Source organism: Protopterus annectens, chromosome 3.part0 (genome assembly GCF_019279795.1).
Source record: "Protopterus annectens isolate FY-2018-M chromosome 3.part0, PAN1.0, whole genome shotgun sequence".
NCBI classification, from domain to species: Eukaryota; Metazoa; Chordata; order Ceratodontiformes; family Protopteridae; genus Protopterus; species Protopterus annectens.
In genome coordinates this window covers 1,667,063,398-1,667,088,606 of record NC_056731.1, presented here as the reverse complement: position 1 = coordinate 1,667,088,606, position 25,209 = coordinate 1,667,063,398, and the positions used below count along the sequence as shown (strand labels likewise).

At 44.7% G+C, this 25,209-nt stretch overlaps 1 protein-coding gene across 6 annotated transcripts in view; it reads right to left on the bottom strand.

Annotated features, from left to right (window-relative positions):
- OXR1 (oxidation resistance 1) overlaps positions 1–25,209 on the bottom strand; it is a 4,227,902-nt gene that overhangs the window by 1,089,679 nt on the left and 3,113,014 nt on the right. For all 6 annotated transcript variants that reach the window (XM_044065701.1, XM_044065702.1, XM_044065703.1 and 3 more), the window contains one exon: positions 5,371–5,555. In XM_044065701.1, coding sequence (XP_043921636.1) covers positions 5,371–5,555 — 185 coding nt within the window. The remainder of the gene's footprint in view (positions 1–5,370; positions 5,556–25,209) is intronic.

Below are 25,209 nucleotides of genomic sequence, written 5' to 3'. Positions count from 1 at the left end.
TTCTGGGAGTCCCCATTTTCTTGTAATGGTTTTGAAGATGTCCGGATGCAGCATCCATTCGTGGGCATCCGTGGTGGTCCTGCTTAATCTGTCTGCTAGAATGTTTTCTTTTCCTGGTACAAAAACTGCTTGTAACTGTATGTTGTAGCTCAGGGCCACATTCCAGAGGTCCAGTGCCATCCGGCATAGAGGGTACGAATGTGTGCCTCCCTGTTTGTTGATGTACCACATAACTGTGGTGTTGTCTGTCCTTATCATCAATTGGCCTTGTCGTAGAAATGGTCTGAATGACTGAATTGCCAGTTTTACTGCCAGCATTTCCTTTAGGTTTATGTGTAGGTGCAGCTGGTCTGGAGTCCATAAACCTTGAATGCACTTGTCCAGCATGTGGGCCCCCCAACCGAGGTCTGAGGTGTCCGTCGTGATGGTTTGGCTTGGCTGAGTGTTGTGGAAGGGCAATCCTGTGTTTGCCTGACAGGCCTGAGCCCACCATTGGAATTCTTGTTTCAGGCATGGAATTATTGGAATTTGAGTTTCTAGGCTGTGCTGGTGTTGAGACCATAAATTCCTTAGGTACCACTGTAATTTTCTCATATGCAGTCTGGCATGTGGAACCAATATTATGCAGGATGCCATGAAGCCCAAGGCTTGCAGGACTTTTCTTGCTGTTAGCTGGTCCTGCTTTGTTAATGCCAAAAAGTAGAGAGGTAGTTGCTTCTGTTTTTCTACTGTTAGGAATGCCATTTGTTTTGATGTGTCTAGCTCTGCACCCAAAAAGGTTATCCTTTGGGATGGTATCAGCCTTGACTTTTTTATATTGACTGTGTATCCCAGGGCTTGTAGCAGGTAAATGACCCTTTGCAAGTCTTCTGCTAGCTTGTTTTTGTTGTCCGCTTGTATCAGGCAGTCGCCCAGGTAAGGGTAAATTTGGATTCCCTGAAGCCTGCAATGAGCAATTACTGATGCCAGGCATTTCGTGAACACTCTGGGCGCAGTAGATAAGCCAAAGGGCAATGCTGAGAATTGATAATGCTCTGATCCTGCAAGAAATCTGAGGTATCTTCTGCAATTTGGTCGTATGGGGACGTGCAGGTATGCCTCCTTGAGATCTAGAGTTACCAGCCAAGACTCCTTGCCCAGCATGGGAAGAAGCTGCTGTAGAGTCAGCATTTTGAATTTTGGAACAATGAGGAATGTGTTTAAAGCGGACAGGTCGAGAATAGGTCTCCATTTGCTCTCTTTTCTTGGTACCAGGAAGAGTCTGGAGTAAAATCCCTTTCTTTGCTCCATAGATGGTACCTTTTCTACTGCTCTCATCCTTAATAATTGAGATATTTGTTTTAGAGCTTCTGTCTTTTGATTTGGAGGTAGGTTTGGCATTCCTCTCTTCCCTGGTAGAGTATGGAAGTGAAACCTGTAACCTTGGTCTATTGTCTGCAAAATCCACTTGTCTCTTGTGATGTAATGCCAGTTTGTTGAAAATAAGGCTAGCTTCCCGCCTAAGGGTGCTTGTAGTTGTTCCCTGGTAGGCGGTGCCATAGCCAAGTCACTGTGATTGACCTGTAGTTGTGGTGGTGGCTGTGCCTGTGGCTGTGCCTTGCTGGTTGTTGCCCTGCCACTGGCGTCCCCTGTAGGCACCCCTGGATTGGCTTCTGCCTCTTGAACGTCTATTCCGGCCTCTCAGTTCTGGAGGAGTCTGGAAAGGACCAATTCTTGGAGGGCCAATTCCTGCTAAACCTTGGAGGTTGGACCTTTAAGAAATCTTTCACTGTTTGGACAGATTTTGCCTTCTCTTCCATCTTCTTCAGCACCTGTTGTGCAGGAGAGCCAAACAAATTGATCTTATCCATAGGAGCATCTAATAGTTTTGATTTGACATGGTCTGGTAAGGCCTGTTCTTTTAACCATGCATGCCTTCTGATAACTGTGCCAGTCATGGCTGATCTAAAGGAAGCCTCCAGTGCATCATAGCCGCATTTTAAGGAATGGTTACTGACTTGTTGAATGTTATGTACCATTTCCTGCACATATTTTTTATCTACTGTTTCATCAGAGGACAGTTTTTTGGTTAACTGGTCTAGCATAAATTCTTGATACTGTATCATGTGAAATTGACAGTTCAAGGCCCTAGCTGAAAGAGTAGCAGAAGTGTAAACCTTTTTACCCCATCTCTCTAAGGATCTGGATTCCCTTTCAGAGCGAAGGGTGTTTTGGCAGAGGTAGCTGCTACAGCCTTAGGTCCTTGGGAGATAGTCTCTGGATCTGCAATAGGAGCCTTATACAAGTGGTAATGTGTGTCCGGGACCCTGTAGTATCTATCGGGCTTAGCAGGGGCCGGAGGTAGAGAATCAGGAGCAGTACAAGCATCATTAAATGCATCATCTACAACAGACAGAACTGGAGGTATGGCAAAGGCCTATGTTGTGGTAAATGCAGAAAAGTTCTAAGCCTTTTCTGGAATTTGAAAAATCCTGGCCCTGCCACTGAAATTGTTCCCTCATAGCATGCAAGGTTTCCCCAAAAGAAAATTCCTCAGGCGGAGAGGCAGAAGGGATGGACTCTTCAGCATCAGAGTCTTCATAAGGGGAGTAAGGAGCCTCTGGAGGGTCTGTATCATTTGAATCATCAGAGGAATCATCTGTAGACACTGGCTCAGGGGCTCTGCTCTAGGCCTCTTCTCTGGAGGCGGGTGAGAGGCCCTGTCTGGTTGAGGTTGGGATCCTCGGATTAAAGAAATGAGATCCTCTGCTAAACTAAGCATTTGTGAACTAGAGCTAGGCCTGTGAGAGGGGGTCTTAGCAGGCACAGATTTAGTAGCTTTAGCTGCTTTAGCCCTGGCAAAGGCCTTAATGGACATGGCTGCAGGTGGCCTAGCAGCTCCACGTGCAGGGTTGAAATATCCAAGGGAATAGTGTCTGATAATTCCTGAGAAACTGCAACAGCAGGTGGGATTTCAGAAGCCGATTCCACGAGGTTGGAAGAGGCCTCGGTAGAAGGTAAGTTTTCGGCTGAAGGAAGAACCGCTTGCTCGGTTTCAGCCGAAACCGAGACACTCGCGGTTGGCTTAACCGCGGTTTCGGCCGAAACCGCGGACCGCGAGTGTCGGTCCTTTTCCTTGCGTTTTTTAGATATTTGCGAAGTCGGAGGATCCGACGGCATAATATAAGCAAAATCGGAGCCGAAAAACTCTTCAGCAAATTCCGACCGACGTCTAAGCGTCCGCCGGTTAAAAGAAGCACAGGCTAGACAAGCTCCGAGCTCGCGGTCTGGGCCTAGACAAGGTAAGCAGTAAGAGTGGAAATCTTTATGAGGTATTTGTTTCCCATAAGTTAAACAGTTATTCACTTTTTCTGACATTGGCTGAGGCAAGAAAAGGTCCCCAACGGGGTACTTAGCTTTTTAGAAGTCTTCGGTAGTAGTATTCGGTAGTATTCTCTGGTTCTGACCGACCGGCACTTGCGAACAGCTTCTGCTTCGGGCGCCACGCGGCAAGAAAGACTGAGGAAGATGGCGTCGGCTGATGCCTTTATACCCGAATAACAGCAGCTATGACGTCGGGTGAAGTGCGACACCAGCCGAGGCCAGACCCAGACTTTGGAATCCGGCCGACCGAAGGGCTGCCTGACGACAGGACAACCCATTTGTAAGGACTGCAGATGCATCCTTGAAGGACATCCACAGCAAATGGGATTGTATCTGTGAAGAATAAGCTACAGAATCCTCATCCTAATCCTGATCTCAATCATTAGAAGACAAATAACTCTTGTCTCTTAAAAGGGGTAGAAAAAGGAAGGTTAGTAGTACGCAAACCCTGAATAAACCAAGGGGGCTTTCAAAGACACCAGTGCTTTAAACAATTCCTGAGTAAAGTCCTGCCATTCTTTCTGTGAATCTCTCACCATCCAAGGAGGGAAGTATGCTTAGTTGTCTTTTTCTTGAAAAGGATATCTGCCTGAACATAATGTGGAGGATCACAGCCCTAACCCAATTGCATGAGAGAACCTGTTATTTCCTCACCAACTAAAATTTGAGGAATCCCCAATGGCCCTTAAGAAATAGCCACCTGGGGCTCTCCCTTCCTATATGAAACAGACGTCAGTTAAGCCACACCAGATATTCAAATGGGGTGCTCCATATCTGCTTCCAAAGGGGCCTCGACAGTGGGATAAGTCCTAGCCACTGGATAGTCCTAGGACTCTTCAACAAACATACCAGAGATGTCAGAGTCAGGATGGATAGTTGAAGCCTCGAGTTTTGACTTTAGGCCTCTTCGACGGTAACAGCTGCGTGTCAGGGTCGGAAGGCTCAGACAATATTGTGGTCAGCATGAGCTCCTTAAGCCTTTGGCTTTCCAACCATATTTTCAAGGAAGAGAGGTTGTGGAAAGTCTTGGAAATAAAGGACTGGCAAATCACAGTCTTTATATTTATGTTAGGTACACAGGTAAAACAAACACTTTTTTCTGGTGATCTTTGTGTGGGAATTTACCTCCAAAAGTCACATCTCCCTCTCTTGGATAACACGTACAAATATTACGACAAGCAGTGAGAAAAGAAAGGGGCCTCAATGGGGTATGTATCCACCCAATGGCTAGATAACTGTATTAATTGTACATCTCATACACCAAGGATGAAACAAAGTTCTGCTTTCAGGCTGACAGCAAAAACGTTTTGAGGTAATTTGTGACTGTACGTCCCTTATGTACCGCCTGCATTTGGACTTGGGTCATATGTCATATGCACAACATGAGGAAGGCGCCCAGACTTTGGTATGCTGGCTGAAACTATATCTGTCCAGGGGAGAATGTCCCATCAGTTACAAATACTGCAACAGTGATCTTGGAAGGACATCAATAGCTGCACATTTCCTGGAAACAATTCTTTGCCTACACCTTGTAGGATGCAGGTCATGTCAACTACAAACATTGTTCTGTACTTTGCAGGAAGGGGAGTTTAAAATATGGGAAGCAGATTGGCCATATAAAAATAAAATAACATTTCTTCATATTTTCTTGAAAGATGAAAGTGTACAAATGCATAAAATGAAAATAAAACCAGACACTTCAAATTATATATATACACATACATTAACACATGCATCTCCATGTGCATAAGCAGATATATGTACACACACATGTATTGTATACATGCACAATATACAAATGCACACATACATACTTGTTTACAGTTATGAAAAATGCTACTTCAAAAACTGTGTGTGGCACTAGCAGGGAATGGTAGGAGAGAGTGACTGACACTGGCTCACAAGAGCCAAGACCTGAAGGATGATAACCTCAATATGACCACAGCTTATTTCTAATGCACCACAGCCAATATAAAGCTCATAGTGAATTAATAAAGCAAGTCTTACAATGGCAATGCTTCTCTCATTTTGCGATCCACAATGTCTTTGTACAAGGCAGCTGACATCACTTCTTCCATCAGACACATGATGCCATACTCCTCACATCCATGTTCTTGCACCAAAGGATCCGTCTTATGAGGATCAAACATAATGTTGTTCGGTGTAACCAGCAGCACACCACTGACTGCTCCCTAAGCAAAAAACAAATATACATCTATATATGTATATACACACAAAATTATATGTATGTTAACATTCTTCTGATTGTCCATGTTTTACATTTTTAAAATCTATGATAAAATGCAACCATAACCATAAAAACAGAAAAACAAAAGTTCAGCTGTGCCAGTTTGCTCACCATTGCAGTAGTCCTTCATATCACTGTTGCATTAACAAGATTTTGGTAGATGCTGGAGGAAAATGCCTGTCTCATAGCCTGATCTTTTTCAGCACAACGATCAGGCTACCAAGATATAGCTGCAGTCCTCAGCCTTGCCCATTACAGGAAATGGGACTACAGTAACTATCATGGCAATGAAAAGTACAGTTGTGTACACTTACCATAAATGTAGATGTTCGAGTGTATTCACTGTTGCAGTCATTACATTTGGGGTATTCCTGCTGGCAGGATGCCCTCAGTCGGCCTGAATTCCAAAGTCTTGGGTCCTGCGTCGGTTGCTGTCGCCTCTTCCCTGACGTCAGGTCGTCAGGGGTATAAAAGATGCAGCAGATGCCATTTTCTTCAGTTTTTCTTCCCCCAGATGTCAGGTGCCCTCTAAAGGGTAGCCAAAATGTATATATATATATATATATCTATATATATATATATATATATATATATATATATATATATATCTATATATATATCTATATATATATCTATATATATATATATATCTATAAAAAACATACATATGCACCAATATAAACTAAATAGTTCCAGCAGAAATAAGGGGGATGGTGTGTGGGTAACCTGGGCTGCAACAGTGAATACACTCGAACATCTACATTTATGGTAAGCGTATACAACTGTACTATGTTCTTCGTGTTTCACTGTTGCAATCATTACATTTGGGTAGAGTCCCAAAGTCCCAAAGCTATGGCTGGGAGGCTGGAGCTAAACAGCATTAGGAGCGGCTATGAGACCCTGCAGAACTGCAGTGGCAAAGCCTGCCCTGGATTTAGAGTAAAGTGGCAGATGATGATGCTTTGTAAAGGTGTACACTGAACTCCAAGTAGCAGCCTCTAAAATGTCTTTAGTTGGAACTCCCCTGAGAAAGGCTGCTGAAGTGGCTGCAGCTCTGGTTGAATGTGGCCTAATGCCCTTAGGCACTGGCTTGTCATGTTGTGAATAGCAGAAACGAATGCAGTGGCCTATCCACTTTGAAAGAGTCTGCTTGGAGATAGCCTTTCCTTGTGATCCTGCAGCATATGCCACTAGTAATTGCTCTGTCTTCCTGAAAGCTTTAGTTTTGTCCAAATAGAATCTAAGCTGTCTGTGTACGTCCAAATAATGCAGAATTCTCTCCCCCTTGCTCTGTGGGTTTGGATAAAAAGTTGGCAAATTAATAGTTTGGTTAAGGGCCACACTGGACACCATCTTAGGCATAAATGTTGGGTTTGTCCTCAGAGAGACCCTGTCTGGATAAAAGATTCCACAGCCATGAGTGCCTGTAGCTCTGACACTAGTCTTGCAGAAGTTATTGCTAGGAGCAGAGCTGTTTTCCAGGATAAAAACTTTATATCAGTAGCAGCTGGCTCAAATGGAGGTAAGTTGAGTTTTTCCAAGACATAATTGAGGTCCCATGCAGGTACTGGCGATCTCCTTGAAGGCCTTAAATTTTTGGATCCTTTGAGGTACTGCCTTAATAAAGGATGAGAAAAGCTTGGTGGCTCTCTATTGTAATGAGCCGAAATGGCAGAGGCATGAATTTTAACCGATGAAAAAGATAGGCCTTTGTCCAGCATCTCAGTTGAGTATTGCAAAATCTGAGGAATATTTGGTACAGCTGTATCAGTTCCTTGTGCCTGGTTCCAAGCACAAAATCTCTTCCATTTTCCAGTATAAGATTTCCTAGTACTAGGCCTTCTGGCTTCCAGAATGACATCCATCACAGCTTTACTGAGAGGTGTGCTTTGTATGGCTACATAATCCACCATGCTGCCATGTGTAGAGTCCTGAGTTGGCTTTGCAGTATCGGATTGTTTTGTTGGGACAGTAGATGAGGCATTTGAGGTAAGGTCCAGGCTGGGCATTGAGACAAGTTCCTTAAGATCGGATACCAGTACTGGCGGGGCCAGTCTGGGGCAATCAGTATAATTTTTGGTTTCTCCTGTCTGACCTTTAGAAGTACCTTGGGGAGGAGAGGCAGTGGAGGAAAGGCATATACTGATAGATTTTTCCAGCTGAAAGATAAGGCGTCCACTTTCCATGCTGGTCTATAAGTCCTTGTGCAGAATCTTTTTAATGGGTAGTTGTGAGGGGAGGCAAATAGATCTATGTCCGGGCATCCCCATTTCCTTGTTATCATGCTGAAGACTTGTGGATCCAGCTGCCACTCGTGGGGATCCATGAGCTTTCTGCTTAGTTCGACTGCCAGAGTATTTTCCTTTCCTGGCAGAAATTGTGCCTGCAGGTGAACTTGGTAAGTCAATGCTGTGTCCCACAGAGCCATGGCTAGTCTTGAAAGGGGGTAAGAATGTGTGCCCCCCTGCTTGTTTATATTCCACATGGCCATGGTGTTGCCTGTCTTTATCAGTAGTTGTCCCAGATGAAGTAGGTCCTTGAAGGCTGTCAGGGCATTTTGAACAGCTAGCATCTCTTTTTGATTGATACGTAGATGCATTTGGTTTGTGACCCAGGTGCCTGGAATGCATCTTCCTGCCATGTGGGCCCCCCAGGCATAATCTGATGCCTCATTTGTTAGGTTCTGCCTGGCTGGGGGTAAAGTGAATGGCTGTCCCTTGTTTTTATGACAAGCCTTCGCCCACCATCTAAACTGTTGTTGCAGGCAGGGAATGAGAGTAATCATTGTTTCCAGGCTGTGGCAATATTGTGTCCAGACACTTTTTAGGTACCATTGAAGTTTCCTCATATGCAGTCTTGCATATGGAATTAGTAGGATGCAAGATGTCATGAAGCCCAAAGCCTGCAGAATTTTTCTTGCAGATAACTGGGCCTTTGTTGCCAATGTTTTGAAGTAGGTAGTCAGTTGCCTTTGTTTGTCTGGCGTGAGATAAGCCATCTGGGCAGTTGTATTTAAGCTTGCACCCAGGAATATTATCTCTTGAGAGGGTACTAGTTTTGATTTCTTTTCGTTGACTGTGTACCCTAGGCATGTTAAAAGTCTTTTCACAAACGCCAGATGCTGTAGTAGAATGTCCTTGTTCTCTGCTTGAATTAGGCAGTCATCCAAGTAAGGAGGATATATTTGTATTCCTCTTTGCCTGCAGAAAGCAATTACTGGTGCCAGGTATTTTGTAAAGACCCTGGGCGCAGTAGATAAGCCAAAGGGCAGTGCAGAGAACTGGTAATGCATTGAGCCAGCCTTGAATCTGCGGTATCTTCTGCATGATTGTCTGATTGGGACATGCAGGTATGCCTCTTTTAGGTCTAACGTCACGAGCCAAGCCTCTTTGCCCAGCATGGGCAGGAGCTGCTGCAAGGTCAACATTTTGAATTTTGGTATATCCAGGAATGTGTTTAGAATAGATATGTCCAGTACTGGTCTCCAGGCTTTGTCCTTTCTGGGTACCAAGAACAGTCTTGAGTAAAATCCTTGTCCCTGCTCTTGCTATGGTACTTGTTGAATAGCCCCCATGTCCATGAGGGATGAGACTTGTTTTTGTGCCTCTGCCCATTGATGTTTTGGCAGATCTGGCCAACCATTTGCCTTTGGCAGGGTATGGAAGTGAAACTTGCAGCCTTGTGACACAATGTTTAGAACCCACATGTCCTGGGTTATAATGTGCCAATTTTAAGAATAAAGTGCTATTTTTCCCCCTAAGGGTGCTGCCTGGAGATAAGTGCTCGGTGCAGGCAGGGGGATGTCATTGGAACTATTTCCTGTATGGTTGTGATTCGTCTTCTCCACTTTTGGAGGTAGAAGCACCCCATTGCTTTGACCTGTATGAACCTTGCGCCTGGGATCTGCCTCTACGGCGTCTGGATCTGCCCCCCTTTAAGGTCTGTCTGACACTGGAAAGGATCAGTTCTTTGTAGGCCAGTGTCTACTAAGCCTAGGTGGCTGTACTTGTAAGAAATCTTTGACAGTTTGCATAGATTTAGCTTTGTCCACAATTTTCTTTAACACCTCTTCTGCCTTAACACCAAACAAAGTACAGTGTTGCAAAGGTGCATCTAATAATTTAACTTTGACATGATCAGGTAGACTTTGTTCCTTTAACCAAGCATGTCTCCTAATTACAGAACCTGTAACTGCAGCCCTGCAGGAGGCCTCCAGAAAATCAAAACCACATTGCAAAGTATGTTTTCCAACTTGTTCAGCTGCATGCAATAAATCCTGCATTTCCTTGTTTTCTGCACATTCAGAGTTTAACAACATTTTCTGTTTAAGCAATGTCATGACGTTGCTGATATTAGAGCATATGAAACTGACAGTTTAAGGCCCTTATAGCCAAGGTAGCAGATGTGTAAACCTTTTTTCCCCATCTATCCAGTGCCCTAGAATCTCTGTCAAAGGGGGTAGGGGTTTTTGTAGCGGACGCCTTAACCCCTTTGGGACCCTGTGAAACAGTCTCTGGGTCTGCAGTAGGGTTTATGAAAAGGAATTTATGAGAGTCAGGAACCCTGTAATATCTGTCAGGCTTAACTGGAGCTGGTGGTAAGGAGTCCGGGGTCAGACTGGACTCTGACAACACATCTACAATGTCTAACACAGGTGGAATGGCAAGGGGCCTGTGTTGAGGTAGTAAAAGGAAGTCCCTGAGCCTCTTTTTAGATTCTGAAAAATCTTGGCTCTCCTAGTGGAAATGCTCCCTCATGGTATGCAAGGTTTCCCCAACAGAATAGTCCTCAGGAGGAGAAGCTGAAGGAATAGATTCTTCAGCATCAGAATCCTCATAGGGGGGGAAGTGAATATTTCTGATCAGAAGAGGAATCAGAAGAAATGGAAACCTGATCTGAAGATTCATAGTCTGTCTCTTGTCTAGGCCTCTTATCAGGAGGGGGATGATCAAGGTAATCAAGTGTCCGGCCATTTTGAGCATCTCTTTTTTGGGCATGGAGGCCTGTCCATGTGGCTCTTGAGCTTGTTTCTTTGTCTTTGAAGGTGCTTTAGTCTTTGCCTTTGAAGCCAGTTTAATGTTTAGATGTTTAGGTCTGAATACACCCTCAGAAGCTGGTGCCTGCTCAGCGGGTCCGGACCCATCTGAGGGAATAGTGTCAGAGGCTCCAATACTTTGAGATTCCAGCAGCATAGCCGAATCCACATGGGAGTCGGTAGCGGCCTGCGACTCTAAAGTAGCCGGTGTCAGGGGCTACGAAAGCACCTCACTGAGAACGTCAACTGGCTTAGGAGAAGCTTCGTCGCCGGTTTTGGGCCTCGGTAGTCTATCCTTTTCTTCTTCTTTGCGTTTTTTGTGAATTCCGGAAGTCGGGTGGCTATCAGACGACATTTTATAATTAAAGCTGTGCCCAAAATAGTTTAATGCAAAATCATACCGACACTTAATAGTGCGTTGGTTAAATCTAGCACAAAATCGACAACTTGAAACATCGTGGTCAGGGCCTAGGCAAGGAATACAGTAAGAATGAAAGTCCTTATGAGGTATTTGCTTTCCACAAGAAATACAATTAACTTTTTCTGACATCAGTCTGGAGCAAGAAAAAAGTTTCCCCAACGGAGTACTTAGCTTTAATGAAGACTTCGGATCTGAAATTCAAACACGAAAATCTCAGGAGTCAGCCGACCGGCACTTGCAAACTGCTTCTGCTTCGGGCACCGCGTGGCAAGAAAGACTGAAGAAAATGGCGTCAGCTGCATCTTTTATACCCCTGAAGACCTGACATCAGGGAAGAGGCGACTGCAACCGACGCAGGACCCAAGGCTTTGGAATTTAGGCCGACTGAGGGCATCCTGCCAGCAGGAATACCCCAAATTGTAATGACCTGCAACAGTGAAACACGAAGAACATCAGCTATAAGAGGATACCAGACTGTAAAACAGAAAAAAAAAACATGGTGGGGTATGTTATTTTTTTTGGGAGTTTTAAGAAGTGGCAAGCAGAGAAAATGCACCAACAAATGTTCATGAGTAGGCTGAATGAACTTTGAGAGCCTAAAAACATTACAAAAATGCACAAAATACTACAGTAACTAGGATAACTTAAGCAAACACTACTACATACCTCCATCTACAGAACAAAGGAAGGTGATGCACACTAAGACACTAGAAGTTAACATTTATAATATATATATATATATATGCAAGTAATCCATACAGTCTATTAAAAGGCAAGCACTACTTCCATGACACAGAAGGAAAAAATCTGACCTTGACCCAGATACAAGGATAGATTAGTAACCCAGGTGATGCAGCAGCCAGCAGGGAATGGTAGGAGTGAGTGACACTGGCTCACAAGAGCCAAGACCTGAAAGATGATAACCTCAAGGGAGCATTTGTTACCACTTGTAAAACCTCGTTCATTTGTAAGCATAAGATTTTCAGAAGCAAGTTTTTCTGGCCTCCTTTAAGACATGCTGCACATCCTCATGAAACAAGTACCTAAACAAAGTCAAGACTGAATCATCCAGGCTGTCGGTTGCAGTTCTTTCTAAGTGGAGTGCACCAGTCACCCCTGAGACTGTGGAAGCAAACCTGGAGTGTGAGAAAGTCTGTGGCAAATGCCTTTGGTCGATGACTTTTGTAAGGGAAAACCTAAATTGCCTGGGCTAATTAGAGGTCATCACAACGCATTTTTGGCATATTCTCTGAATCTTCAAAAGTACCTTGTAAGTTAGTGAAAAAGGTGGAAAAGCATACAGAAACATTCCCATCCAAGGGAATGAGAATGCATCTGTCCTCAAAGCATGGCTGCAAGGATGTCAAACAGAATTTCTCCAGATCCCTGTTTTGAAAGGGGCAAAAAGATAGGAGGTATTCCCGACATCTGGACTAGACCTAGACCACCACTGCCTTGAGCTGCCACTCGTGCGGGTCTGTCCAGGATTGGCTTAGTCTGTCTGCCACAACGCTTTGCTCTTACGGGCTGTATGATGCATGAAAAGTCAGAGAATGCTATACAGACATCTCCCAGCCCATCATTTCCAACCAGCATAGAGGATATGACCTTGTATCTCCTTGTTTGTTGATGTATCACATCACTGCGGTGTTGTTCATAACCACAACAGGAGGACCTGGAATCCACAGGTGGTGAAGACTTTCACGTCATAGATCACAGTCACGACTTCTTTGATACTGATGTGCTTCCATGCATCCTTGACACTCCCAGTGGCCTGCACTTGTACTCCCATTGACACAGCTTCACAAGCGAAGTTATACAAATCTATCTGGACATATGAGATGAAAAGGTGGGAGAAGGGAAGTCCTGGATTGATACTTACTGTGTTGTCCACCACTGTAACTCTCATCTGATGAAGGGAAGCACCGGCAACTAGGATTCCAGGGAATGTAGGTGCTGTGTCCAACAATTTCATACATATCACAAAAAAATCATACATGTCATTGAATTTTCCTCATGTGGAGATGGGCCAGTGGTATCATGAAAATCAAGGATACCATCAGTCCTACAATTTTTAAGAATTCTCTTGCCAAAATGACATTCTCCCTTGAGAATTTCTGAAGATCGTCTGGTAGGACAAAACCTTGTCTTTGTGAAGAAAGGCCATTCTTTTTTCTGCATCAGTTAAGCACCCCAGGAAGAAGAGTCTATGCGAGTGTCATATCCCTTCCAAAGGGTCAACTTTAACCCTAGCAGTAACAGTAAGGTCAAGTCCTTCTCTAGCAATTCCAAACACCTGGATACAGACTGTGCACAGATCAGCAAATCATTCAAGTGAGGAAAAATGTGAATGCCAAGAGTCAGACAGTGAGCCATTACTGGTGCAAGGCACTTTGTAAACATTTGAGGTGCAGTGGACAGCCCAAAAGTACAATGCATGGGAACTGATAGTGTGAATCAGGTACAACAAATCTCAGATGTACCCTAAATCGATAAGCAATGGGGATATAATGTTACACATCCTTCCAAGTCCAGGGTCACCATGACACAGTGGTCTGGCAAAAGAGGAAGCACTATCTGGAGGTTGAACATTTTGAACTTGGGGAACCTCGATAAAAATATTTAGAGGATAATCCAGCATCGGTCTCCAAAACTGCTCTTTTTGGGGACCAGGGGAAATTCTGGAGTAGAAACGTTTCATTCTTTCCAAAGGAGGGATCGTCTTTATGACCCCTAACTCAAGCATGTGCTGAAGTAGAAGGGAAAATAAAGTCTGGTCTGGGGGATGAAGGGAGATCCCCCCCCCCCCCGAACAGAGGTGGATGTTCCTTCTACTGCCACCAGTAACTTTCACCAACTATGTTGTGCTCCCATTCATCAGAAATCAACTGTCAGGCCACCTTGTTGAGAGATGACTTTCACAAAGGGGAACTCCGACAGCAACTTGGGAATGATAGATGCATAACCTAGTCACAGTCAGTTTGGGAGGGGGTTTATCCTTTTTGAGACAGGAACCCTTCTTGTTAGGTTTGGCAGAGTTTTCATCCTGCCACCTACTTTTGGTGGCTTGGTTTTTGTTGGTCTCTGACTTCTGTTTGTTGGGCTATCAAAAATAATCTTGTTTACTGGGGGAAAACTTGGGATGTTATATAGTCCAATCTCGCCTACATTCTTACCTGTGGGTTCGGAGCCGAATATCTCCTCCGACTCGGCCAAACTTTTCTAGCTTGAAGTCTTCTATTGGCTGGGCTAAGCAGGTATCCCATGCTGCACTGCTCCATATCCCCAGATCTCGTTTGCCGCTCGTGTAGCTTGGACGTGGTCTCGTTCTTGGCTGTGGCCAAGTACCCTTTTTTCTTGTTATTCTCAAAAAACTACTTATAAACAAAAAGCTATTTTCATAGCTATTGTCCTTTGGTGTTGTATTGGTTTCGGTAGTGTGTTTGTGGTATCCCACTAACTGTTCTTTCGGGCTAGGCCTGTTTCAGTTAGAGGACCTAGTCCTCTTGTCCTGTGTTGTTCGTGCTAAATCTGTTTAAGTTAGAGGTTTTAGTGTCTAGTTCCCTTCGGTATTCGTGGTCATAAAACCATTTTAGTTAGAGGTTTTTGGCCTTTTTTGTCTTAGTGGATTGTGTGTGTGTGCTGTGCTGTATACAAAACTTGTTCCCGCGTTTTGTGGTGCTTGCGTGTCTGTGTCCTTTCTTGTCAGACAGTGACTTGTGCTGTGTTGGTTTTTTGTGATTACTTGTTAAAAGATGTCAAAGGATTCCAAGGAGCACAAACCTTGCATAGTGTATGAATGAGTGCTCTCCGCAAACTAGATCTGGGGATATGGAGCAGTGCAGCACAGGATACCTGCTTAGCCCAGCCAATAGAAGACTTTGAGCTAGAAAAGTTAGGCCGAGTCGGAGCAGATATTCGGCTCCGAACCCACGGGTAAGAATGTGAGGCGAGATGGACTACATACATCGAACGTTATGGTGAGTACATAACTTCTTGATATGAAACATTTTAGACACTTCTTGCATCAATTTATCTCTGTTATCCCAATGTTTAATGTTCAGATTAGGTGCTGTCAAAATCTAATTTGTTAACTGATCAGAAAACTTTTGGTTGGGCAACCAAGCATATCTCCTTAACAGAACAGACGTCACTGCATTTCTAGAAACACTATCGGCCCCCTTCAAGACATTCCTTAAAGCAAGGTTAGACACTTAAGAAAAACTGTAAACAATCTCTTTCACATTCTTTCTTATCCACAGGTAATGATGCAGCAAACTAGTCTAAACTATAACATACATCTAAAAAAGTACAGTTGTGCAAAATCTTACCACAGCAGTAGATGTCCTTCTCTTCACTGTTGCAGTATTCCTAATGAAAGGGATAGCCTGCCAATGATATCCCAAAGTCTGGCAAGTATGTCAAAGACTTTAGTATCTACAGGCACCATACACCACATGTATGCTCACTGTGTAAAGTGTAAGGCATAAAGGTGATGTATAGATGCACACACTTCCAAACTGAAAAGCCCTAGGAGGAACATGTGCAGCCAGAAGTAGAAAAGAAAGAACCCATCGGCCAGAAGGGCAAAGAGAACAGAGCAGAGAAGAAGGGGCATGAGGGAGGAAGCAAATACTGCAACAGTGATGGGAACGACATCCACTGTTATGGTAATATTTTACACAACTGTACCGTGCCCTTCCATATCGCTGTTGTAGTATTCCTAATGAAAAGGAGAGTACAAAACTCAAGAGGAATGCTGGGAGGAGTATGGCACTGAAGAACCCTCAGGAAATCCATGTAGGACGGCCTTGACAAAGGCAACTCTAACCCTGGAAATAACATCCAACTCATAATGCTTAGTGAAGGAAAGAATCCAGCCCCTTGAAAAAAAAAAGCATCAGAAGAAGCAACAGCTCTGAAAGAATAAGCCTTTACTGAAGAAGACAGGCATTCACCATGAAAGGAATAGCAAAAAGAAATGGCTTTAGAAATCCAGGAAGAGACTATCTGTCTATTAACATCTAAACCCAAACACCTGGGATGAAAAGAAACAGAAAGCTGCTCAGACTTGCGAATAACTTTAGTTTTATCCAAATAACATCTGAGCTGTTTATGCAAGGTCAAGGTGAGAAGAACCTTCTCAGTGACAGACTGTGGAGAAGGAAAAAATGAAGGGAAATGAACAAATTAAGAGACAACTCACTGACCACCTTGGGCATTAAAGAAGGATTAGTACGAAGAGACACCCTGTACCTGTGAAAAATCAAGAAACAATAACAGCAATGAGGGCCTGAACTCCATAAAAAAAAAAAAAAAAAAAGAAGTTATGTGCTTACCATAATGTTCCATGTGAGTTGTTCATCTCGCCTTCATTCATACTGATGGGTTCCAAGCCAATCCCTCGGCTCCGAGTCGGCACCTACTACAAACTCGAGGATTTCAAGTAGGTCGAGGCCAAGTCCCTATCCCATGATGCACCCTGAGTTACCTCAGATCTTGTTTGCTGCTTATAATACCATATGTCATTCTATAACTCCATAAGAGAGAAAGTATAGAAGGGTTGAGTGACCAGGAAGGCTCTAGCATCTCGGTCTTCTGAGAGCCCGGGAGGGAGGGACATAAGAGAATGAAGGCAAGATTAACAACTCACATGGAATGTTATGGTAAGTACATAACTCCCTTATGTGAAGCTGTTCTAGCTCGCCGTTCATTCTTACTGATGGGTAGCGTCCCAAGCATAATCTACCTCGGGTGGCTAACAGGAGTATATTTTTCAGGACCGTGGATCCAAAGGAGGCCCTGTCAACTTTGTAATGAGTGATAAAAGGTATGAGGTTTTGACCAAGTGGCTGCTACACAAATGTTATAAATATGAAGGCTGGCAGAAAAAGCAGAGGATGTAGGAACTGCTCTGGTTGAGTGAGCTTTAATTTTGTGCTGTAAGGGCATATTGACAGCTTTCTTTAGTTATGTTAGGAACCTGGGTGGGAATTCCCAGATATGCTCAGAATTAGTCCAAAATGACAAAAAATACACCGAACCCACAGACATTGCCAACATCCTAGCTGACAGGTTCAGCGCAAACTTCTCCCCCCCCCCTTCCCCACCAAAAGGGCAAATATCTATCCCAGCAGAGTGCTGCCCCCCCTGACATCTCAGATGCTCAGGTAAAAGACGCTCTCTCCAAAGCAAAAAACACAGCATCAATGGGACCAGATGGTGTCCCAGGCTGCGTCCTACATGAACTCCAAGAAGAACTAAACCCAAACATAAAACTACCGTTCAATCTCAGCCTTACTACAGGATATGTACCCAAAGAGTGGCGTACAGCAACAGTGGTCCCTCTCCACAAAGGTGGTGCCTCAACGGATCCTGGAAACTATCGCCCCATAAGCCTGACTAGCTTGGTCTGCAAAGCTATGGAAAGGATCATCATGGACCTCATAAATAAAGATATTGAGGACCTACAGACACTAGATCTTACCAAGTTCGGCTTTGTTAAAGGCAGATCCTGCCTCTTAAACCTGGTCGATTTCTTTGAAACAGTCACCAAGGCCATTGACGAGGGGAAGGTGGTCCACACAGCCTACCTGGACCTTGCAAAAGCCTTCGATACAATACCCCACTCGGGCATTATAGATAAGCTCACCAGCTTAAATATAAACCCCTATGTCACTAGATGGGTTGCAAACTGGCTCAAGGACAGAACCCACATGGTTAGAATTGCTGGAGCCATGTCAGACTCCAAACCAGTTACAAGTGGCGTCCCACAAGGCTCAGTCTTGGGACCTCTCTTGTTTGGTATATATTTCTCGGAGGTACAGGCTAACACGGAAGGACTGTGGCTGACCAAGTTCGCAGATGACTGCAAACTGGGTGCCATAATCGACTCTCCAGCTGACACAAGCATCCTACAAAAGTGCCTCATAGAAACAGACAACTGGTGCCAGAGCCATGGCCTCAAGCTAAACGCCAAAAGTGTATAGTCATCCCCTTTGGCAAAAACAAAGTGCCCACAAATTACCACATAGGTGGTAATCCATTAAGTACGGAAGAAGTAATTAGGGACCTGGGGACTCAAGTTGATAGCAATCTCTCATTTGACAACCACGTGGCCAAAGTGATTAGAAAAACATTTTATATAGCCCATCTAATCATGATGGGATTCACATCTAGATCAGGGGAGGTCATTGTGCCTCTTTACTCATCCCTCATCAGGCCCATAATGGAGTACAATGCCCCTTTTGGGATGTACCTTACCAGACACCTGCAGCAACTGGAAAGACCCCAAAAGTACCTCACCAAGAGGATCAAAAGGCTCAAACAGATGCCATATGCTGCCCGGTTAAAGAAACTCCAGCTCTACTCAGTGGCATACCGCCTGCTCAGAGGTGATCTGTGCCTGACGTATAAGGCCATGTCCAACCCGGAATTAATGGACATGCTGCACCTCAGAAAATCCAAATCCCATCGAGCTACGCGCTCGAGAGACTTGAACCTCAGCACTGAAATAAATAGGACATGCTGGTGGGACAGATTCATAACCCAAAGGCTCCCTTCACTCTGGAATAAAATCCCAGTCCAGGTTAGGCAGAGTCCCTCACTGACTCTCTTCAAGAGGAATCTTGATGAGTGAATGGGAGATAGTAGGCTTACCCCAGGTATCACTTCTGTGTCACTGTTAGACAGAGGCACGGTATACTAACCTCGAAAAAGGGCATAGCAAAATTAATTTAAAATGGGTGGCGAAAGCCAAACACACTCTGGCTAGGCTTATAAATGCCCTAGGGCAGATAGCCTAGTATGAACCTATGAATAAGCAAAGGTGATAGAATCAGATAACCATTTAGACAGAGTTGTTTTAGCCACTGGCATACCTTTCCTAGAATCTGAAAATGAAACAAAAAGCTGGTCCGATTTCCTGAAATCTTTTGTTCTATCCAAATAAAATCCGAGCTGTCTGTAAACATCAAGTTTATGCAGCATGTACTCTATAGATTGTTGGAGAGGTTGGGGAAGAAAACTGGCAAATCAATAATTTGATTGAGATTAGTTTCAGTGCGAACTTTGGGCAAGAAAAGAGGGGTTTGTTCAAAGTAAGACTCTGTCAGCATGGAAAATCAAATAAGGAGGGTTGATGGATAAGGCTTGAATCTCTGACGCTCTGCGGGCAGAAGTAATAGCCAATAAAAAGATGGTTTTCCATGACAAAAATTTGAGGTCACATGAGGAAGCTGGTTCAAATGGAGGAAGAATTATGTGGGAAAACATAACATTTAGATTCCATGGAGAACAGGGAGATTTCACAGGAGGTCTAATATGAAAGGTCCCTTTGAGAAAGGCTTTGGATAATTTCTGTGACATAATATTCAACTCTTCATATCCAAAATGAAAGTTAGAGATGGCAGCAAGCTGAACAAGGCCTGTTGCTGCTGCAGCTCCTTTATTGAAGATCATGGCCAAGAATTCTAGTATAGAGGCCATAAGGGCTTGGTAAGGATTAATATTTTTAAAGGCCCATATAGAAAATGTTTTCCCATTTGCTAAGGTATAGCTTCCTCACAGAGGATTTGAGAGGACAGGAGAATTTGCTTCGTCTCACTGGAAAGGTTATGGAACCTGGCTATGATGGGAATTGGAGCAGCCAAGCTGTCAGCTTCAGGGACTGCAGAGAGGGATGAAGTTCCCCCCAACGAGTGCGTCAGATGGTCCGGAACTCGGCCCAGAATCTAGGGGTCCTCCAAAAGATGTAGAAGGAAGGGGAACCAAATCTGATGAGGACAATGAGGAGCTATTAGGATACTGGTCCTTCCCAGGGCTTTTGCTTTCTGTAATAACTTGGGTATCAATGGGATTGGTGGGAACGAGTGTGTCCCTTGGGGCTTATCCCATAGGAGGAATCAGGGCAAAGAAGCTTCTTCATTTCGTGTTCATGTGACTAGCAAAAAGGTTGCAGCAAGGCTGGCCCCACCTGTGGAATATCCTGTCCGCTATTTCCGTTTTGAGGGACCACTTGTGGGGCAACAAAATTGCTCTGCTCAGCTTGTCTGCTATCACGTTGGATTTCCCCGGGATGTGCATTGCTAACAGAAAGCGCTGGGTGGATATAACCCCCTGCCATACTCTTAGGGCCTCGCGACAAAGGGGGTATGACCTGGTTCCTCCTTGTTTGTTCAAGTACCAGACCACCGACATGCTGTCTGTCCAAATTGCAATGGTACCCAGAGGAAGAGAGTCCTGGAAGTACTGCAATGCCAAAAGTACTGCTCTCATCTCTAGAACATTGATATGCAGATGTGTCTCTTGATCGGTCCATGTGCCTTGGGCTGTCCTTCCCTGGAAATGCCCCCCCCCCACCCTATCAGGGAAGTGTCGTGGTCACTGTGGCCGCTGGTGGGCGTAAAACAAATGGATGTCCTACCGTAACATGAAAAAGAGGTCAACCACCACTGAAGATCCTTTTTGCAGGAGTTTGTGATCATTATCATGTGTGACATGGGAAGCTCTTGGTAGGACAATTGAGTGAACAACAGCCATTGCAGTATCTGCATGTGCATACGACCCAGTGGTATGGCCAGAATTGCTGCTGCCATCATACCTAACAATTTCAGAACTTCTGATGCTGGTGCCTTGTTTCTGGATATCAGAATGCGGACCTGCTTGAGGAGAAGTAAGACTCTTTCTAGTGGAAGTCTTAGCGTCGTGGTGGTGGTGGTATCTAGCTCTGCTCCAATAAAGATGATGTGCTGCGATGGCGACAAGGCAGATTTTTCTGAGTTTATTATAATGCCCAGCTGGTTGCAGAGTGACAGAGTGGATTCCCTGGCCGGTACATGTTAGGCAGAGCACCTCGCTGGCCTTGTTCAAGAGAAATCTTGACCAATGGATGGGAGATCACAGATATACCCCAGGGATAACCTCAGTGTCACTGCTCGACAGAGGCACAGCAAAATAATGGGTATAGTTCCCCATACTAAAGGGGTGGCGTAAGCCACAAAACGATGGGCTAGGCTTGTAAATGCCCTCGGGCAGATAGCCTAGTATGAACCTATGAAACCTATGAATGAGTTGATGCCTGGTGGTGGCAGTGAAGCCAATTGTCTAGGTACGAAAACACCTGGAATCCTAAAGGTCTCAGGTGAGCCATGACCACTGCCATGCATTTGGTGAACACTCTAGGGGCTGTAGTGAGACCAAAGGGCAAGGCTCGAAAGTGGTAATAATTGGCTCCCAGCCAGAAACGCAGATGATCCCTGGATGGCCTGGCCATTTTTATGTGGTAGTACGCATCCTGGAGATCTATCGAGTACATCCAATTGTCTTTCCCTAAGACGGGAAGTATAGACTGAAGTGTGACCATCTGAAACTTCTTTCTTTACAGATTTGTTTAGTCTGCTGAGGTCCAATATAAGTCTCCAGTCCCCTGTCTTTTTTGGAACTAAAAATAATCTTGAGTAAGTTCTGGATCCTGTCTGGTCTGCTGGGACTGGTTGGATGACTTTTTTTTCTTAGCAACGTCTGGACCTCTACTGTTGCTTGTTCCCTGTAACTGGGTGGAACATCCAAGATTTTTCTTGTTGGTGAAAGGGGTGTGGCGAATGGGATGAAGGATCCTCTGGAAATGATACTTTGTACCCAGTTGTCACTTGTTATTTTGAGCCAGGCGTCTGGGTACAAAGATAAGCGACCCCCGACTGCCTCCAGAGCAGGACAGTTGGGCCTCCTTTCAGGAGCGCTGGTAGGGCTTCCCAAAGAAGTGAGCTCTGTTGCCCTGGTTTCCTGGACCGCCTCTGCCGCGAGGGCAGTGTCTTCCATTATTGCCCCCTCCTCTGCCCCTGGAGGGGGGTTCACCATGTGTATCCTGAAAGGCTCCTTGGGCTTTTCAGAACCACATTTTACCTCCCCTTTAACCCTTGGGGTAGGGTCTGGTAGGGGTGGAAAAACGGACTCTGACAGCAGACAAGAGTCTTTCTCTCCTGCTCACACCTGGTCAAAGTTTCCTTAATTTCGGGCCCGAAAATGGACAAGCCATCAAAAGGGGTATTCACAAAGGATGACTTGAAGGGCTCCGCAAAGTAACACAAGCGCATCCAAGAGTGTCTCCTAAGAGCAACTCCTGTACCCGCTGCCCTGCTCGTTCCATCAGCTGCATATGAAATGAGGTACATGGAGGAGTTAACAATGGAGTTGAGGGTAGCAAGCTAGGAGGCAACTTTGTCTGTAGCTCCTGCAGCTACAGTACCCTGAAGAGGACCTCCCAGCTCTATAAGGAGATCTCTTTTTAGTCTTGTAAAATGGGTTAAATAGCTAAGCGGAGTGCAAAAATCGCTGAACTAAACATGCGCTTCCCGTATCTATCCATGTTCCTGCAGTCTCTGTTAGGAGGATGGCCACACGAGGAAGTTTCAGACATTTCCTTTTTGGTGGCTGCCGCCACCACCATGGCATCAACTGGCACACCTTTGGTTAAGAAGGATTTATCTTGGGGGGCAGATATGAAGTTATGAGGCCTCCTAGGGACAGGGTCCATGGTGTCCGGAGACTCCCATGCCCTTCATGAGACCAGCTGCATAAGCTCACCAAAGGGCGGAGGCACCCAAGAGGTGGAGGGCTGAGACCCGAAAGCCTTCAAGAGAACTGACTCGTCCTCAGTAGGGTTGGTGGACTGCCAGTCACCCCTCTGCCTAAGGATTTCAAGTATCTCTGCAAATGAGATATCCTCAGAGGGGGACCCTTCTGATTCATCCAAGTCAGTATCAGATGTTAGGGACTCCTGAGGGGAGTCTAAATGTTTCCTCTTACACACTCTCTTCCTGGGAATTTCATCAGTGGGAGCTTCTGGTGAGGTCTCGGAAGAGCATGGGCCACCCAATGGGGCTTCCCGAGGCTCTGGGTCTCTGCACTTAGCTAGGATCTGTGAAGCAGAAGCAGACAGGCACTTTAGGGGATGAAGAAGCCGGACCTGAAGTTGAGGATGTCTTCGGAGACAACTCTCCTCATGGCTTCAAAGACACACCTGCTCCGATGTGAAGAGACTGACTGATCCGAGGAAACCGTCGATACCCCCGGCACCAGGACAGTGGGCTCCAAGCCAGAGGTAGGAGCTGAGCTCATCTGAGCCAAAGCCCTGAGAGGCAAAGTCAGTTTGACTATCCTCCCCAGACCTGACCAGAGAGTGTCAGCTCCTAGAATCCTCGATCGGTGCCGAGGACGTCAGAGTGAACAGAGCCGAAGACACTGGAGCAGGTGTCTGCTCCGAAGGCTCCACAATCAGCAAGTCCGACTCCTCCATCTCCGAAGGACCGGTATGGCTCAGAGGAGGAAGATTTATAGTTGGCATAAGGGTCTTCAGCTCCGAAGCCGCCTGGTTTGGGGCCGATAATTTTGCAAAGGCCAGTGCCTGTAAAAGCTTCTACACCACCTGATCCACATCCAAATCTGAAAGGCTGACAGAAGATTGAGATGAATGGATCGATGGTATCGACTGAAGCAGCAGAGATTTAGGAATTTCGGATACAGATTCCAAAACCGGGGACCGACTCCGAAAAGAAAAGACAGTCGGCTCAGAGACCTGTGGAGCCGATGTCACAGACTCTTTTGACTTTTTAGACTTTTTTTTCAAATCCACAGAAGTCTTGGAGGACTTATTAGATCCATTCTGGTCACTCAAAGCCTCCTGGAAAGAAGGTTTCAACAAACCCCTATCAATGAGCTTCCTCTTTCTCTCTTGGAGAACCAAAGTGGAAAAAGAATGTCATGTATAACATGTTTCTTGTAAGTGCAAGGCACCTAAGCAGTAGACACAATTAACATGACAGTCAGTAACAGACATCTTCTGCCCACATTTAGGGCATTTTTTAAACCCTGACTTAGTGTGTTTGTCCTTGTCATCAGCCATGACGGAAATGGATACACCCAACAACCGCAAATATAAATTAGACTTCTAATGAAAAACAGGCTAACTATAATCACACACACACACAAAGACCTTTAAACTAAGACTAACTACAACTATTAATAAGCCTTCTAATAAAAAACAGGCTAAATATATGCACACAAGCCCTCAAATTAAGGCTAACAAGCACACACACACACAAATTGACTAAGCAGATAATATTAATAAGCAAGTTTACTTTAAAAATTATAAAATACTATGCTAAGAAAAAAATGTGACAAAAGGTCACTGAATAAATTTACAGTCACTAAGTAATCACACAATACTATGCTAAGAGAAATTGTGACAAAAAGGTCACTGAATAAACAATTTCTTGTCAGAAATTTTAACTAGGCCTATGAAGAAAAGCGAGGCCAAATATATAGCTATGAAAAAGCACACAAGGGAACGGAACACTACAGATAAAGCTTTAAGACTTTATCTAACCTAAATATCTAACTATTGTAAAAATAAATTTCTAATAATTTTTAGAAATAGAAAAGTATTAAAGTTTGTACTGGCCCAAGCTAGCAAGAACTTCCGATCAGTTGCAATGGCAAACTAGATCTGAGGTAACTCAGGGTGCATCATGAGATACTGACTTTGCCTCGAGCTACTTGAAATCCTCAAGCTTTGCAGAAGGTGCCGACTCTGAGCCGAACCCATCAGTAAGAATGGACGGCAAGATAGAACAACTTCACATCCTTCTTAGCTAAAATAAGAGCCAAAAGAAGAAGTCTTCTAAGTACAATGCTGTACGGAAGCTGAAGCAGCAGACTCAAAAGGAGAGAGCCCATTTTTCAAGAACAAAACTGAGGTCCCAAGAAGGCTGAATAGGCTTCCTGGGAGGCCTAATATGAAGGATGCTTTTAAGAAACTGTCTGACCTCAAATCTGGAAGCTAGAAGAGGAGTCAATGGCAGACAAGCAAAGACTGCTGATAGGTGAGCTTTAACTGAAGAATATGCCAACCCAGCATGGGGCAGCTCACACAAAGAGGACCACAGGAACCTCCACAGATAGAGGATCCTGATGGCGAGAGAGGCACCAGAAAACAAATCTTTTTCATTTGGACAAACATGACTTTCTGGTACAGGGATTCCTCATCTCCTGCAGCACCCAAAGCACGTCCTCAGAAAAAAGGTGCCTAAAAGGGATTAAAACTATTACCCACAGCATCAACTGAACAGTGGACAAGTGAGAATG